General features: G+C 44.2%; 1 protein-coding gene across 1 annotated transcript; it reads left to right on the forward strand.

Annotated features, from left to right (window-relative positions):
• The first annotated feature begins 1580 nt into the window (after window positions 1-1580).
• On the forward strand, window positions 1581-4640 carry Zg16b (zymogen granule protein 16B). The gene is made up of 3 exons (XM_051179741.1): window positions 1581-1676; window positions 1761-1866; window positions 4133-4640. Exons 1-3 carry the CDS (start codon window positions 1622-1624, stop codon window positions 4638-4640), a joined length of 669 nt encoding a protein of 222 aa, XP_051035698.1. The 5' UTR covers window positions 1581-1621.
• Window positions 4641-15014: the final 10374 nt, after the last annotated feature.

A 15014-nucleotide genomic window follows, 5' to 3' on the forward strand; every position in this document is an offset into this window, starting at 1 on the left:
AACAAAATGGAATCTTTTTACCAGACTTTTATTTTTACATGGAAGAAATTTCTTTACTGGCTCCTACTGACCCGGTATAGCATGAAGAAGGAGGATGAGGAGGAGAAGGAGGAAAAGGAGGAGGAGAATGAGGAGAGAAGAAGGAGAAGAAGAAGAAAGAAGAAGAAAAAGATGAAGGAGGAGGAGGAACAAACATATTTGCACAACATGCTGCTTCCAACATTTATGGTGGATATTCGTTATCTTGTAGGGTACCTTCAATCTGCTGCTCTCAGCAAAGGAAGTCATCGGCACAGGCCAGCACACATGCACCATTCTGGGTCAGGAGATGAAAGGGTGTAACTGGAATTTAGTAGAGCCATTGTAAGTGGTGTGAACAACAGAATGAAGCATCTGTGTTTTGGAGGTGCTTAGACCTTGAAGAAATCATTGCAGAAAACAGTGACTGTTTTCTGTGAGTTTTAGAGTTGTTTTTCTGAAGGACCTTTACAGCCTTTGCATGACTTCAGTCACAAGACGTTCTTGGAAAACCAGGAAGTCTTGCATTATTGAATACAGCAAACAGTGCACAGTAAGGGCTGAGACTGCAAAGCTGATGTGTTCCTTGAAGAAACACAGAGATTAGATCAGTGGCTCTTGTGTGAGGAACTTGGCTTGCTGTAAAATCAGCTTTTGTGTAACAGTCAGTTCTCCAACTTTCCTTTTTTCTAAGTCTGTCTCATCAGGAGGAGGAGGAAGAAAAAGTAACTCTTCCCTATCATCCTGGCCCTCCTCTCCTTCATCTTCCTCTGGAAAAACACTCACCTCTTCTGATGGACAATTCCTAACCTGGACGTCTTCTTTCTTGTTTCCAATACTGTATCTGACCTAGTCTTTTAAAGCTATTTGTTCAGGTTAGGTTGTAAACCTTGATTACATGGGAGTCCTAGGTACAGTAAGGTTGGTTACATTGTTTTATGAAAGTCAAGATAAATTTAAACAAGTTTAGTAAACATTAGGAAAGCATAGTGAGTACATAGTTTGAAATGGTTGCAAAGCATATGAATATCTTGGTTACAAGGCTGGACAAACATTTAGTTTCTGAAAACCAGCTGACAAGGCATTTCCACAAATCATTCCCACAACTGCTATGGCTCAATGGCATCAGGGTATAAAGGGACAACCCAAGGGGCTCAGAACATACAGCACAGGTAAGGAAGGAGCAGCAACCCAGCTTGGTGCAGGAGGAGAGGACAGAGAGTGAACGGGAGGATGGGTTCAGCCAGCTAGAGACTGAACCATGGAGGATTGATGGAAGGATTTGAAATATGGGGTTTCTTCAGGAGCAGTGTTAGACTTTGGGGAACTCAATGTAATATGACATCATGGGATCTCTGGCTAAGAGCTTAGTAAGGATGCGAGGACAGTGATTTTGTGAGGGGTCACAGTGTGGCCATGTGGGTGAAACCATCCCTTGCTCTTCTGAAGCCTTTTGAGCCTATGGGAAAAGAGGACTCCCAAATGTTCCCTTGTCTCAAACTGGGGTGTGGGGTCTCTTTAATCTGATGTGTTTTCCGTAGCCCCCTTTTTTGAAATCTTGACCTTGACCTGTGTTTTCTAAGCCTCAAACCCTCAGGGAGCCATGCTGCTGTTGCTGACTTTGGCTTTCCTTGCTGGTCCTACCTGCAGAGCCCAAGGTGAGTACCTGAACCTCCTCTGAGGCATAAGGGCCTCTGAGTGAGGGAGTGGACCTGAGTGTTATTCTGTCTCATTTTCTCCAGAGATATGGGGCAATAATGCCGGTACCTATTTCTCCATTCGTGGTGAAGAACAGGGAGAAATCAAGGCAATCAAGATCTATTTAACGATACTGAAACACATCATGGGGTGAGTAGGGCCTGGAACTGGGCTCCCACAGCTCTCCCTCTTGTTCCTGCCCCTTGGCTTGCCTAGAACCCTGACCCGAGCAAGCCTACTCAGAGCTGGAATTCTCAGGCTTGGGTAAGACTGGGCAATCCTCCAGGAGGCAGGTGGAGAGGGACCTCCAACTTTCTGGTTCAGAGAGGGTTACAGAGACTGAAGGGTCCCTCTTCCACATAGTTCATTCAGGTGGCCCCAGAGCTCCTTGGTAGTGACAGAAACTGCTTATGTGGTCTGACAGACGTCCCTGTCTTCAGGACATGAAATGTGCAGTTCACTCTGTGCTCTGCTCCAGAAAGGCTAGCTAATCCTAGCACAGGCCAGATCTTGACTGTCCTCACCAGTATGTGCCTCAGGTGATCTGTTGTTCTCCTAGAGTGCCTCAAAGGCCTTGTGCTACTGTTGCCAAGCTTGGTAAATGCAAGCACAGTCTCTGAGGTTAATAGAATTTCAGATGAACAATGGATAGTCTTTTAGCAAGTCTCCTGTGCAATGTTGAGGTTATCTTAACGCTGAAGCATTTGTTGTTGGGTGATGGAGAGAAAGTTGGGCAGATAAAGTGTTTGCTGTGCAAGTATGTGGCCCTAAGTTTGGGTCCCCAGAACACATGTGCAAGTTAAGAGCAGCAGCACTTGCAACACAGACAGACAGCACACACAGACTTGTGTAACACACACACACACACACACACACACACACACACACACACACACAGCCAGGAAGACACCCATCATCTACCTTTGGCCTCCACAACACAGATAAACAGACATGTATATTCCACCTACACATACAATTCAAAATTGACAACCTATTTATACTTTGCCTCTACTTTTGTGGTACTGGGGGGGCAGTGAACTCAAGTCATACCACTTGTGTGTCATCTATAACCATCAATTTCATGAGACATGATCTCCCTATGTATCCCAGGCTGGACTTAAGTCCTTGTACCTCATCCTCACTACTGCTGGAGAGTATACATCTATACTTTTTAAATGTAATATTGGAGCCTGGCCTGGTGGTACAGTCCTGTAGTGTCAGCTTCCTAGGATGCTAATGCTAGAGAATATCTAATGTGAGGCCAGTTTGTGCTACAGAGCCACCTCAGGATCAACCTGAACAACACAGCAAACCCTGTCTCAGAAGAGAAAGCAGAGAGGATTGGAGCCCAGCATGGGGCTCATGTCAAAAAATGTCAGAACTCAGGATGCTGAGGCTGGAGGATTTCCATCACGAAGAAGTGCAAGGAACTCCTGTCTACACAGTGAGATCCTGTATCAAATAAAATAAAAAAGATAAAAATAATGGGTGAAGGAAGTATTGGTAATATAACTTAGTGGCTTGCCCAGTTTATGTATGACCCTAAGTTCAGTCTCCAGTGCCACAAAAGAAGTAAAGGCTGGCAAGATGGCTCTGGCAGGAATAGATGCTTACTAGCCAAATTGACTTTAGTTTGGAACTCACATAGTGGGAGGGGAGAACAAAATCCCAGTGGTTCTCCTCTCCCCTCCACTAAGTCCTTGACTCATGTGGTCCTACATAGATAGACATACACAAATACATACAGGCACACATATGTACAAAATAAATAATAAATCAATGTCCAAAAGTAAGTAAATAAACCATGCAACACAAAATACACTTACCTTGAAAATTACTCATGAGTATCTGAAATTCTAATTGAATCTGATATATTTCCTGCGTGTTATATAGAGTCTCATTTGGTATGCATCTTATCTTGGAAGAGAAGGAGAAAGCTGGCATTGGCAATAGTCTAGAAGACTTGGGCACATCTTTCTTCTTTGCTTGGTATAACAGCTTCCAAGGCCCTCCCATTCCTGCCTGACAACACACAGAAATTAGACCCTGTCTCTCTGGTCTCTGCCTGTAAGGTCAATCTCTGGTCTACTGACCTTAGCAGAGGGGTTCTCTGTGTGACCGCTGCCTCATTTGGGGCAGACAGGAGAGGAGGCTCCAGAGGGGAAGCTGTGAGTTGGGCAGACCTGCCCTGCAAAAGATTCAACCTCAGAATGGGCTGCAGTAGTAGTGCTAGCCTCCATGGCACAATTGCATGGCCTGAATCAGACCTGTGAGGAGGGATGTATCTGGAAGAGGCAGAAGGAGGAAGGACTCCAGGCTGCCTTATCAGAATAGACACTTCTGGAGACTGAACTGTCTCCAGAGACAGAGAGAGAACAGGCATTGCTGAGGTTGCACTGACTTGATTTCTCTCCAGCATTCAGCTGCAGTTTGGCAAACACTGGAGTAGTGTCTATGGATCCCCTACAGCAAATCATAAAGAGTTGCGTCTGGAGGATGGAGAGCATATAATAAAGGTGCGTGGCAAAGTGGGTTTATGCCTGAATTCCCTGACCTTCATTACCAACAAGGGAAATCAGGTTCTCTTTGGTGATAACAATGGCCGTTCATTTGAAGACAGTGGAGGCCCAGACAAGCATCTAGTGACTATCAATGGCATGTTATCAAAAGGCCTCTGCATCGTAGGGATAGGCTTTGATTGGAGACATGCCTCAGAAAATGGAGTCTCCACAAAGCCTCAGACAGAACCAGTTACCATCCCTAACACTTCCAAAGAGAAGACAGAAAGCAGAGATAAAGACAAGAACAATGGTGATGGAGGCAATGACAAAGATGACGACGACGACGATGATGACGATGACAGCAACGTTCGTAAGAACAAAAACAGCAATGATGATGACGATGATGAGGAGGAAGATGAGTAAAAGCCGTAGACTGCTCAGATCTCAGTCCTGCATCCCCACATTCCACCACCTCCTCTCAGCCAAGCTTATCCCTCTGGAGGGGCCAGTATACTAGGTGAACCTGGGCAGGAGGAGGCAAAACCCAAATGGCCCTGTATCTCTGTGTCCAATAAACTTTGTGCATCTATGTGAGCCTGAGTATTCCTTGTCACCAAATGGGATGGGGTTGAAGTCCCACAAAGTCTCTTTTACCTCCCCACTTTTTGAACCTTCACCCATGCACTGAGTTAGGGTTTGCACAGAAAGACTCTTGGTCAACTCAGCAGGACTGAGGTCTCCAGAATGAGGGCAGCATCTAGCACTGTCTGTGTCAAAGCTGCTCTGGGCCTGCAAGGAGAGTGCAGTGTATGCTGACCAAGCTGGCAGGGACTGGCTTTGCAGTGGTCCCATTTAACTGTATTTGAGCGGGTGTCATTACCTCCTGTTCCTCTCCAGATCCTCCCATTCTTCAGATCCTCCCTTGTCCTGTCCTGGTCACTATCCTCCCTTACAAAGCTAGGCTGCCTATGTAATCAGTAAGTTGTTATCATTTGCATATGAGGAGCACCTGGAGTTCATCAGCATTACAGACAAGCAGACAGCACTGTGCCCCTCTCTACCTAGCTGGTGGCAAGTCTGTTGGAAAGTTACAGGCAGCCCAATATGTGACTGAGCCCAGGGTCAGAAAAGGGACCATTTCAAGCCCCAAGTTATTCATCAGACAAGGCTCTGCCTGCATCCTAAACCTAGGGCAGGGAATTAGGAATGGGGCAAGAACTAACCAATGGGAGAAGAGGACAGGCGTCTCTCAAGATTGGAGGACTTTAAGAACATTGTCCAACACTCAGGAGGCAGATGCAGGTGGATCTCTGAGTTTGAAGCCACCCTGGTCTATAGAGTGAGTTCCAAGACAAGCTCCAAAGCTACACAGAGAAACTGTCTCAAAAACAAAACAAAAGAAGAAAAAAAGAATTATTGTCCTTGTAGGCAGGACAAAGGTTTTGTGGCTGTATTGGTGTCCCAGGCCCACCACTGAAAGTCTTGCCTGGCTACAGAAGATGGCCTGTTCAGGCTCCATATCCCCCATTACTAGGAGTCTTTGCTAGGGTCACCCTTGTAGATCCCAGGGAGTTTTCAGTGTACTAGGTTTCCATATACCATAGCCCCCTAACTCCAGTCGTCTTTCCATGTAGTCTCTCCCTCTACCCCACACCTGGCTTGACCCCTCCTGTTCCCATTACCACCAGCCCCCAGTCCACCTATAAAATCTATCTATTTCCAACTCCCAGGGAGATCCATATGTCCCAACTTGAGCCCTTCTTGTAACTTAACCTCCCTAGATCTGTGATTGCAGCATGGGTATTTTTTACAGCTAGTATCTACTTGTAAGTGAGTATGTACCATGTTTGTCTTTCTGGGTTTGGGTTACCCTCATTCAGGATGTTTTTTTCTAGTTCCATCCATTTGCCTGAAATTTTCATTATGTCATTTTTTAACAGCTGAGTAATACTCCATTGTATATATGTACCACATTTTCTTAATCCATTTTTCAGTTGAGAGACATCTAGGTTGTTTCCAGTTTCTGGCTATTATTACTAAAGTGACAATGAACATAGTTGAGCAAGTGTCCTTGTGGTAGGATAGAGTGTCCTTTGGGTATATGCCCAGGAGTGGCATAGCTGGGTCTTGAGGTAGATTGATTCCCAGTTTTCTAAGGAACTGCCATATGACTTCCATAGTGGCTGTAAAGTTTCACTCCCACCAGAATGCAAAAGTGTTCCCAGCATGAGCTGTCACTTGTGTTTTTGGTCTTAGTCACTCTAACAGAAGTAAGATGGAAGAACAAAAAAATTTGATTTCTATTTCTTTGATAGCTAAGGATGTTTAACATTTAAGTGTTTCTCAGTCATTTGGCAACCTCATGGAAGAGGGAGAGGAAGGATTGTAGGAGTTAGAGGGGTGGAGGACACCAGGAGAACACAGCCCACAGAATCAACTAAGCAGGCTCACAGGGGCTCACAGAGACTGGAGGGACAGTCATGGACGCTGTGTGGGTCTGAGCTAGGTCTTCTGCCTATGTGTGACATTGTGCAGCTTCTTGGTATTCTCGTGGGACTCCTAACAGTGAGAGTGAGGTGTCTCTGACTCTTTTGCCTGCTCTTGGGACCCTTTTCCTCCTACTGGGTTGCCTTGTCCGGCTTTGATACAGTTTGTACCTCGTCCATTGTAACTTGCTATGCTGATTTTGGTAGGTATTGCCAAGAGGCCTGCTTTTTTCTGAAGGGAAACGGGAGGAGCCGTGGACCTGGGGAGGAGGGGTGATGGTGAGAGGGACTGGGAGGAGTGGAGGGAGGGGAACTGCAGTCAGGACGTAATGTATGAGAGAAGAAGGTTTGGAAAGCTTGACGATATGTATAGAGTTGATCTTACTTCATTAAAATGTACCATGTACCCAGGCAGTGGTGGCACACGCCTTTAATCCAAGCACTCAGGGAGGAAGAGGCAGATGAAGCTCTGTGATTTTGAGGTCAGCCTGATTTATAGAGCCAGTTCCAGAACAGCCAGAGCCACACAGAGAAACCCTGTCTTGAAAAAAAACAAAAAAAAAAAGTAGTACCATGTATTTAATTTGGAGCTAATGCTTATTTATAGAAATAAAATAATAATAGCAATAATAAAAATAGTAACAGATAATTTTTTTTAGGATATGGGTAAAAGATACTTAAGAAAATAAAGATGAATTTTATATGCTAAAATAAGAAATTTTTTTTTCTCCAGAGACTAAAGATGAAAATAAAACTAAGAAAGCTTAAAGCTAAGCTCAGAAGGTCTGAGTGAGTTGTGCAAGGTTTCTGAAACTTGCAAGGATGCTCTCTGTTTATGACAAAATTCCTGAGTTTATACTGGTCCACTTGTGGTAATATTGACAAAGTGTCTTTTCCTTCCTTCCTTCCTTCCTTCCTTTCTTTCTTTCTTTCTTTCTTTCTTTCTTTCTTTTCTGAGAAAAGGTTTCTCTGTGTAGCCCTGGCTGTCCTGGAACTCACTCTGTAGACCATGCTGACCTCAAATTCACAGAGATCTGTCTCTGTGAGTCTGGGATTAAAGGCATGTGCCACCACAGTCCAGCGACAAAGAGTCTTTATCGTTGTTTCTTTTTAATATTTTTAATTAATTTTTATTTAAATTAAGAACAATCTTATTTTACACACTAATCCCAGTTCCCTCTCCCCCTCCCCCCATTTCCCTCACCATCCCCTTCATTCCACCCCCACACATTCCTCAGAGAGGGTGAAGCCTCCCATGGAGAATCATCAAACTCTGTCATATCATTTGAGGCAGGACATGTATCTAGGCTGAGAGAGTGCCCCTCCATAGGAAAAGGGCTCCCAAAGCCCATTCCTGCACTAGGGATAAATACTGGTTCCTCTGCCAGAGGCCAAATAGACTGCCCAAGCCCTCCAACTGACCTCCATGTTTAAAGGGCCTGGTTCAGTTTTAGGCTGGTTCTCCAACAATCAGACTAGGGTCCATGAACTCCCACTTTCTCATTTCAGCTGTTTCTGTGGGTTTCCCTAGCATGGTCTTGACCCCTTTGCTCATCAATCCTCCCTCTCTACAACTGGATCCCAGGAGTTTGGATCAGTGTTTAGTGTGAGTGTCTGCTTCTGTTTCCATCAGCTACTGGATGAAGGCTCTAGGATGGCATTTAAGGTAGTCATCAATCTCTTTTTATGGGAAGGGCATTTAAAGTAGCCTCTCTAATATTGCTTAGATTCTTAGTTGGGGTCATCCTTGTGGATCCCTGGAGATTTTCCTAGTGCCAGATTTCTTGTTAAGCCCATAATGGCTCCCTCCATTAATGTATCTCTTTTCTTCCTCTCCTCCTCTGTTCTTCCCCCAATTTGACCTTCCTTATCCTTCATGTCCCCCTTTCTCCCTCCTCTTTCTCCTACATCCCTTGCCCCTCTCCCTATGCTCCCAATTTACTCAGGAGACCATGTCCCTTTCCCCTTCTGGAGGTCCATGTATGTCTCTCTTAGGGTCTTCCTTGATTCCTATCTTCTCTGGGGTTATGGATTGTAGGCTGGTTATCCTTTGCTCTATGCCTAATATCCACTAAATCCTACAACTGATAAACACCTTCAGTAAAGTGGCAGGATACAAGATTAATTCGAAAACATCAGTAGCCCTCCAATATAGAGATGATAAATGGGCTAAAAAAGAAATTAGAGAAACATCACCTTTCACAATAGCCACAAACAACATAAAACATCCTGGGGTAACTCTAACCAAACAAGTGAAAGACCTGTGTGGCAAGAACTTTAAGTCTTTAAAGAAAGAAATTAAAGGAGATATCAAAAAATGGAAAGATGTCCCATGATCTTGAATAGATAGGATCAACATAGTAAAATTGGAAATCTTACCAAAAGCAATCTACAGATTCAATGTAATCCCTGTCAAAATCCCAGTACAATTCTTCGCAGACCTTGAAAGAACAATACTCAACTTTATATGGAAAAACAAAAAGCCAAGGATAGCCAAAACAACCCTGTACAATAGAGGAACTTCCAGAGGTATCACCATCCCTGACGTCAAGCTCTACTATAGAGCTATAGTAATGAAAACAGCTTGGATTGGCATAAAAATGGACAGGTAGATCAATGAATTGAATTGAAGACCCTGATATCAATCCACACACTTATGAACACTTGATTTTTGACAAAGAAGCTAAACTTGTACAATAGAAAAAAGAAAACATCTTCAACAAATGGTGCTGGCATAACTGGATGCTGACATGTAGAAGACTGCAGATAGATCCATATCTATCTCCATGCACAAAACTTAAGTCCAAATGGATCAAAGACCTCAACATAAATTCATCCACACTGAACCTTTTGGAAGAGAAAGTGGGAGGTACCCTTGAATGAATTGGTACAGGAGACCACTTCCTGAACAAAACACCAGTAGCACAGACACCAAGATCAACAATTAATAAATGGGACCTCCTGAAACTGAGAAGCTTCTGTAAGGCAAAAGACACAGTCAACAAGACAGAAAGGGCAGCTTACAGAATTGGAAAATATCTTCACCAACCCCATATCTGACAGAGGGCTGATTTCCAAAATATGCAGAGAGCTTAAGAAGCTAGTCACCAAAATGCCAAATAATTAAATTTTAAAATGGGGTACAGATCTAAATAAAGAATTCTCAATAAAGGAATCTCAAAAGGCTGAAAAGCACTTAAGAAATTACTCAACCTCCTTTGCTATCAGGAAAATGCAAATCAAAACAACTCTGAGATACCCTCTTACTCCTGTCAGAATGGCTAAAATAAAAACACCAAACACAGCTGTAAGGAGTATGGGATTTTCCTCCCGCCGCCAGTCTTGTCCCGCCGCCGCACCAGCCCCAAATAATACACCGAGACTCTGTATTAGATATTATATTGTTGGCCAGTTACTACTTTCTTATCGGCTAGCTCTGTCTTAAGTATTAACCCATTTGTGTTAATCTATGTATTTCCATGTGGTCTTCTTACTGGGAGCCGGCTGCCGCATACAGCTCTCTCTAGACTCTCCATCTTTGCCCCTCCTTCCTACTTCCTCTTCCTCCTTGTCTCCTAGTCCCTCCTATCTTCCTTTCCTATTGGCCAACAGTGCTTTATTTATTAGCCAGTATGAGAAACATATACAGAATGACATCTCCCATCACACAGTTTATGTTAGAAAGGATGTGCAGAAAGGGGAACACTCCTCCACAGATGGTGGGAATGCAAACTTGTACAAACACTTTGAAAATCAGTATGATGATTTCTCTGGAAAATGGGAATAAGTCTATCTCAAGACCCAGCAATTCCACCCTTTGGTATATACCCAAAGGATGCACATTCATACCACAAGAACATCTGTTCAACACTGTTCATAGCAGCATTATTTGTAATAGTCAGAACCTGGAAACAAACTAGATGCCTCTCAAACAAAGAATGGATAAGGGAAATGTTGTACATTTACACAATGGAGTACTACTCAGCAGAAAAAAAATCAATGACATCTTGAAATTCACAGGCAAATGGATAGAATTATAAGAAACCATCCTGAGTTCGGTAACCCAGTCACAGAAACCCAAAAAGTCTTAAAAGACAAAGAACGTATGTCTAATTGGCATATTATTTTTGTCAATCTTTTTGTTTTGCTTTGTTAAGACAAGGTTTCCTTACATATCCCTGGCTGTCCTGGAACTCAAATTGGCCTGGAATTTATAGAGATCCACCTGCCTCTGCTTCCTGAGTGCTGGAAATAAGGTGTGTGCCCCCAATACCTGGCCATGTTTTTTGTTGACTATATTAGACTTTAATCATTTGGGGAAATTGAGTCATAACAAAACAAGAATGTGGATGTTTGAATGAAAATGGCCCCCGAAAGTGTGGCCTTGTTGGAGGAAGTAGGTCACTGGAAGAGGGCTTTGGGGTTTCAGAAGTTCAAATCTGGCCCAGTGTATTTGTGTTCAATTAATATTTTTCGGTTAGGTAACATCAGGTGTCAAGACTACTGTTATTGATTATTTATACTGGCCTGTACTCAAATTTTAATGGTGTTGGTTAAGTGTTAAACATTAACTGTCCTATACATAACACTGGCCAGTATCTTAAGGGACTTTGAAAATTCCATTTTACCCTTGTACCTTTGGGGTAAATGATCTTGACTCCCGTTAATGTAGCTGTTAACTGCAGGAAAAGAAAGATATGTTTACTAAGGCAAGATGTTCCTTTGTTTTCTGCAACCTTGGGATGGCCCCTGAAAATGCCCTAACTGGTCCTTAAAACCTGAGATGACTAACAGCCCCCCTCTGCTTCCTCCTCTTCCATCTGGTGCTGGGGTATAAAAGCCAGCCACCAGAGCAAAATAAAAAGAGAGCCTTCTTAACATCAAGCAAGAGTCCTGTGTTGTTAAATCCGACACCCTCTGCAGATTCTCGGTCCCCGGCCATGCAGGCGTGGCAATTGGAGGTTCCACCGAGATCTGAAAGCGAGGTAAGTGGATAGGGTCGACCCTTGTGCCGGCCAGGATGTATTGTGGTAAATAGTAAAAACAGAGATGGGAAATTTACCCAGAAAGGTTGAATTAGAATTTCAATTAAAGGAACTTCTAGAGGAACATGGAACTGCAATAAAGACAAAAACTCTCAAAGGCTTTTTAAAATCCATTCAATGGGCTAGTACATGGTTCATAATGGGCGGAGGCTTAAATGTGCCCGACTGGGAGGAGGTCCGATGTGACCTGCAGAAACTGCTAGAGAAAGAGGGACCTGACAGTCTGCCCCTCTCCACCTTCTCCTTATGGAGACCGGTAAAGGAGGATGCACTTCTAACAGATAAGGTCCGCCTAAGACCAGTGATACAGTCTAGTAAAGAGGTTTTAAAAGAGATACAGGAGACGTAGACTCGGCAGTCATTATGTTCTGAGTCAGAAAGTGAAGAAGATGAGCCCAAGAGGGTATCCAAGAAGCTGCTGGGTGCCCATGCAGATCAGAGAAAGACCGTATCTTCAGGAAGGACAGGGCCTTTCATAAGGACCCTGGAGCAGGGCCCAAAGAGAGGCGCCCTTCTGAAAGCTGCCTATATCCCTCCTTGTCAGATATAGAAAATGAAAGTAATTCAGATCCTGACTCAGAAGAACAATTGCTCGCCAAGATTGTGGCTCTTAAAAAGGAATTGAGGAAGGCCAGAATCAGAGATCAGATATAAAGGGCAAAGAGTCCCCCTCCATACACCGGGGTGGATGTTTCTGTCCTCTCGGAGAACTTTTGTCACTCAACCTGGCCTAAGCAGAGCAGAACTGCCACCCTTCAGGGGGTTGGGCAGGCAATCCCTCAAAAGAGCCTAAGAATTTTAAAATGGAGAGACGCTGAGGGCCATTCAGGTTACTTCCAGCCTGTAGAGAGCTGCGAAGTGCCACACCTTAAAGATGGCGCTGGCTTCCGCCTTCCACCTTCCCAATGGTGAGTGCTCTCTGTATTAAACAATTCCATATTTGGCTAAGGCTGAGAATCTGGCTTGCTTCCATGTATGTGGACCTGTCTGTTTTTCACCACATGGCAAGCTGGGGTTGACTACCCAAAGGCTTTTAAGCTGTGGGCTGGGCTGCCCCAGGGTCAGAAGATTGTACAAGGTTCCTGAATAAACTGCTTAAAGAAGAGTCTGAGCGTTGCATTTTCCTTGCTGGTCAAGGTAGACGCGACACCAGCCCTATATCCTGGCTGGCCTCCCCGCTAATTTATGGGGACAGGATCTCTTACAAGAGATAGGAGTTGTCCTTACTACCCAAACCCTCAGCCAAAAAAAAAAAACAAAGTTCTCCTGATGATATATAATGGGCTAGGACAAGGGACAAGGACTAGGTAAGCTGGAGCAAGGAGAAGTTTGTTCGCCCTGTAGCTACTTTCCCATTAGACACCCGGGCTCCAGGCGATAGAAAAGGATTTGGACATTTTTAATGAGGGTGGCTGTTGCACCGCCAGCCCCCATCTCCATTACATTGTCCTCTGATGATCCAGTGTGGGTGGAACAGTGGCCCTTACCAGCAGAAAAACTTCAGGCAGCTCATGAACTAGTACAAGAGCAATTGGAGGCCGAACATGTGATCCCCTCCACCTCCCCCTGGAATTCCCCTATATTTTTTATTTAAAAGGCTTCAGGAAAATGGAGATTGCTCCAGGATTTGAGGGCCATTAATGCAACAATGCAGCCTATGGGAGCCCTTCAGCCCGGCTTGCCCTCACCCGTGACTATTCCTAAAGATTGGCATCTAATTGTTATTGATTTAAAGGATTGCTTCTTCTCCATTCTGCTGCACTCCCGAGATAGCCCCAGGTTTGCATGTAGCCTTCCTTCCATTAATTTTTGGGAACCTGCCCTTCGCTTTCAATGGGTGTGCTCCCCAGGGGATGGTTAATAGTCCTACAATATTCCAGGCTTATGTGGCTGCCTGCCTGGATCCTATCAGGTGCAAGTTTTCTGATCTCTACATTATCCATTATATGGACGATATTCTGCTGTCAGCTCCCGCTGAGATGTCTTAAAGCATTTACTAAATTGCAGGAGCTCCTGGAGGCTCACGGATTTATTTTGGTCCCAGAGAAGGTTCAAAAGAAACCTCCTTACATCTATCTTGGCCACCAGATCCAACAGACTGGCTTCCAGCCTCAAACATTGTTCAAATTTAAAAAGTGTTCATGATTGGCAAAAGTTTTTGGGAGATGTTCCATGGATCCGCCCCTCCCTTTCTATTAAACAGGAGAGATTAGACCCCTTTATGATATTCTTCCAGGGAATCCAGCTCTAACCTCTCCCAGACAAATTACCCCGGAGGCCAAGGAGGCCATCCACTTGTTATTAAAAAAGCATTGAAGCAGCCCATCTTTGCTGCCTAGATTATGAACAGCCTCTTGTTGTGGTTGTACTTTCCTCTAGTTTTTCACCCATTGCTGCTTTTTGGCAAAATGGCCCTATATATTGGATTCATTTGTCAGCCTCCCCTAAGAAGGTGGTGTCCCACTATTATGATCTGATATTACAATTGTTATGGAAAGCGCATAAATTTAGCATCAAAACCTTTGGAAAGCTCCCTGATAGCATCATTCTCCCCTACGATAAGGAAGAAGTTGAGTATTTACAGACCTCTCATGATGGATGGACGCTCTTTATCACATCTACGGGAGCCAGATTTGATAACCACTACCCAAATAGCCCCTTGGTGTCCTTTTTTAGGCAGCACCCTGCAATTTTCCCCAAGATTATAAAGGAGGCTTCCCTTTCAGGGGCATGCACAATATTTACGGATGGCTCCTCTAAGGGTTTTGCTGTAGTAGTTTCTGGTCAAAAAAGGACACCTACAGGGAAAATGTCCACCCAGGGTGCCGAATTGGTTGCTTGCCTAATGGCCTTTCAGTTGTTTGATAAAGAACCTTTTAATCTATATACTGATAGCATTCATGTTGATAATATTATAAAGCCATTAGAGACTTCTCCATATGTTCTTCCCACCTCTCAAATTCATTCTCTTCTAGTTAAGCTTCAACATCTTATCTGGCAGTAGATACACCCTGCATTTGTGGGGTACATACATGACCATACAGGCCTCCCAAGACCCCTTGCCCAGGGCAATCAACTTGCTGATTCCTTACCTCGACCCCCAGTAGTCATGGTCACAGAAGAACAACACGCTCACCAGGTTCATGAGCGGTATCACCTAAATGCACGCTCCCTTAAGTTTGTCATTCCTCTTGTGTCACCTTGTTTGAAATGCAGATGTCTCTGTAGGGTCAACCGCCTCAATGTATAGTTGGGGGGTGGGGCTT

This window comes from Phodopus roborovskii, unplaced genomic scaffold, assembly GCF_943737965.1.
Source record: "Phodopus roborovskii unplaced genomic scaffold, PHOROB, whole genome shotgun sequence".
In the NCBI taxonomy this organism is placed as follows: domain Eukaryota; kingdom Metazoa; phylum Chordata; class Mammalia; order Rodentia; family Cricetidae; genus Phodopus; species Phodopus roborovskii.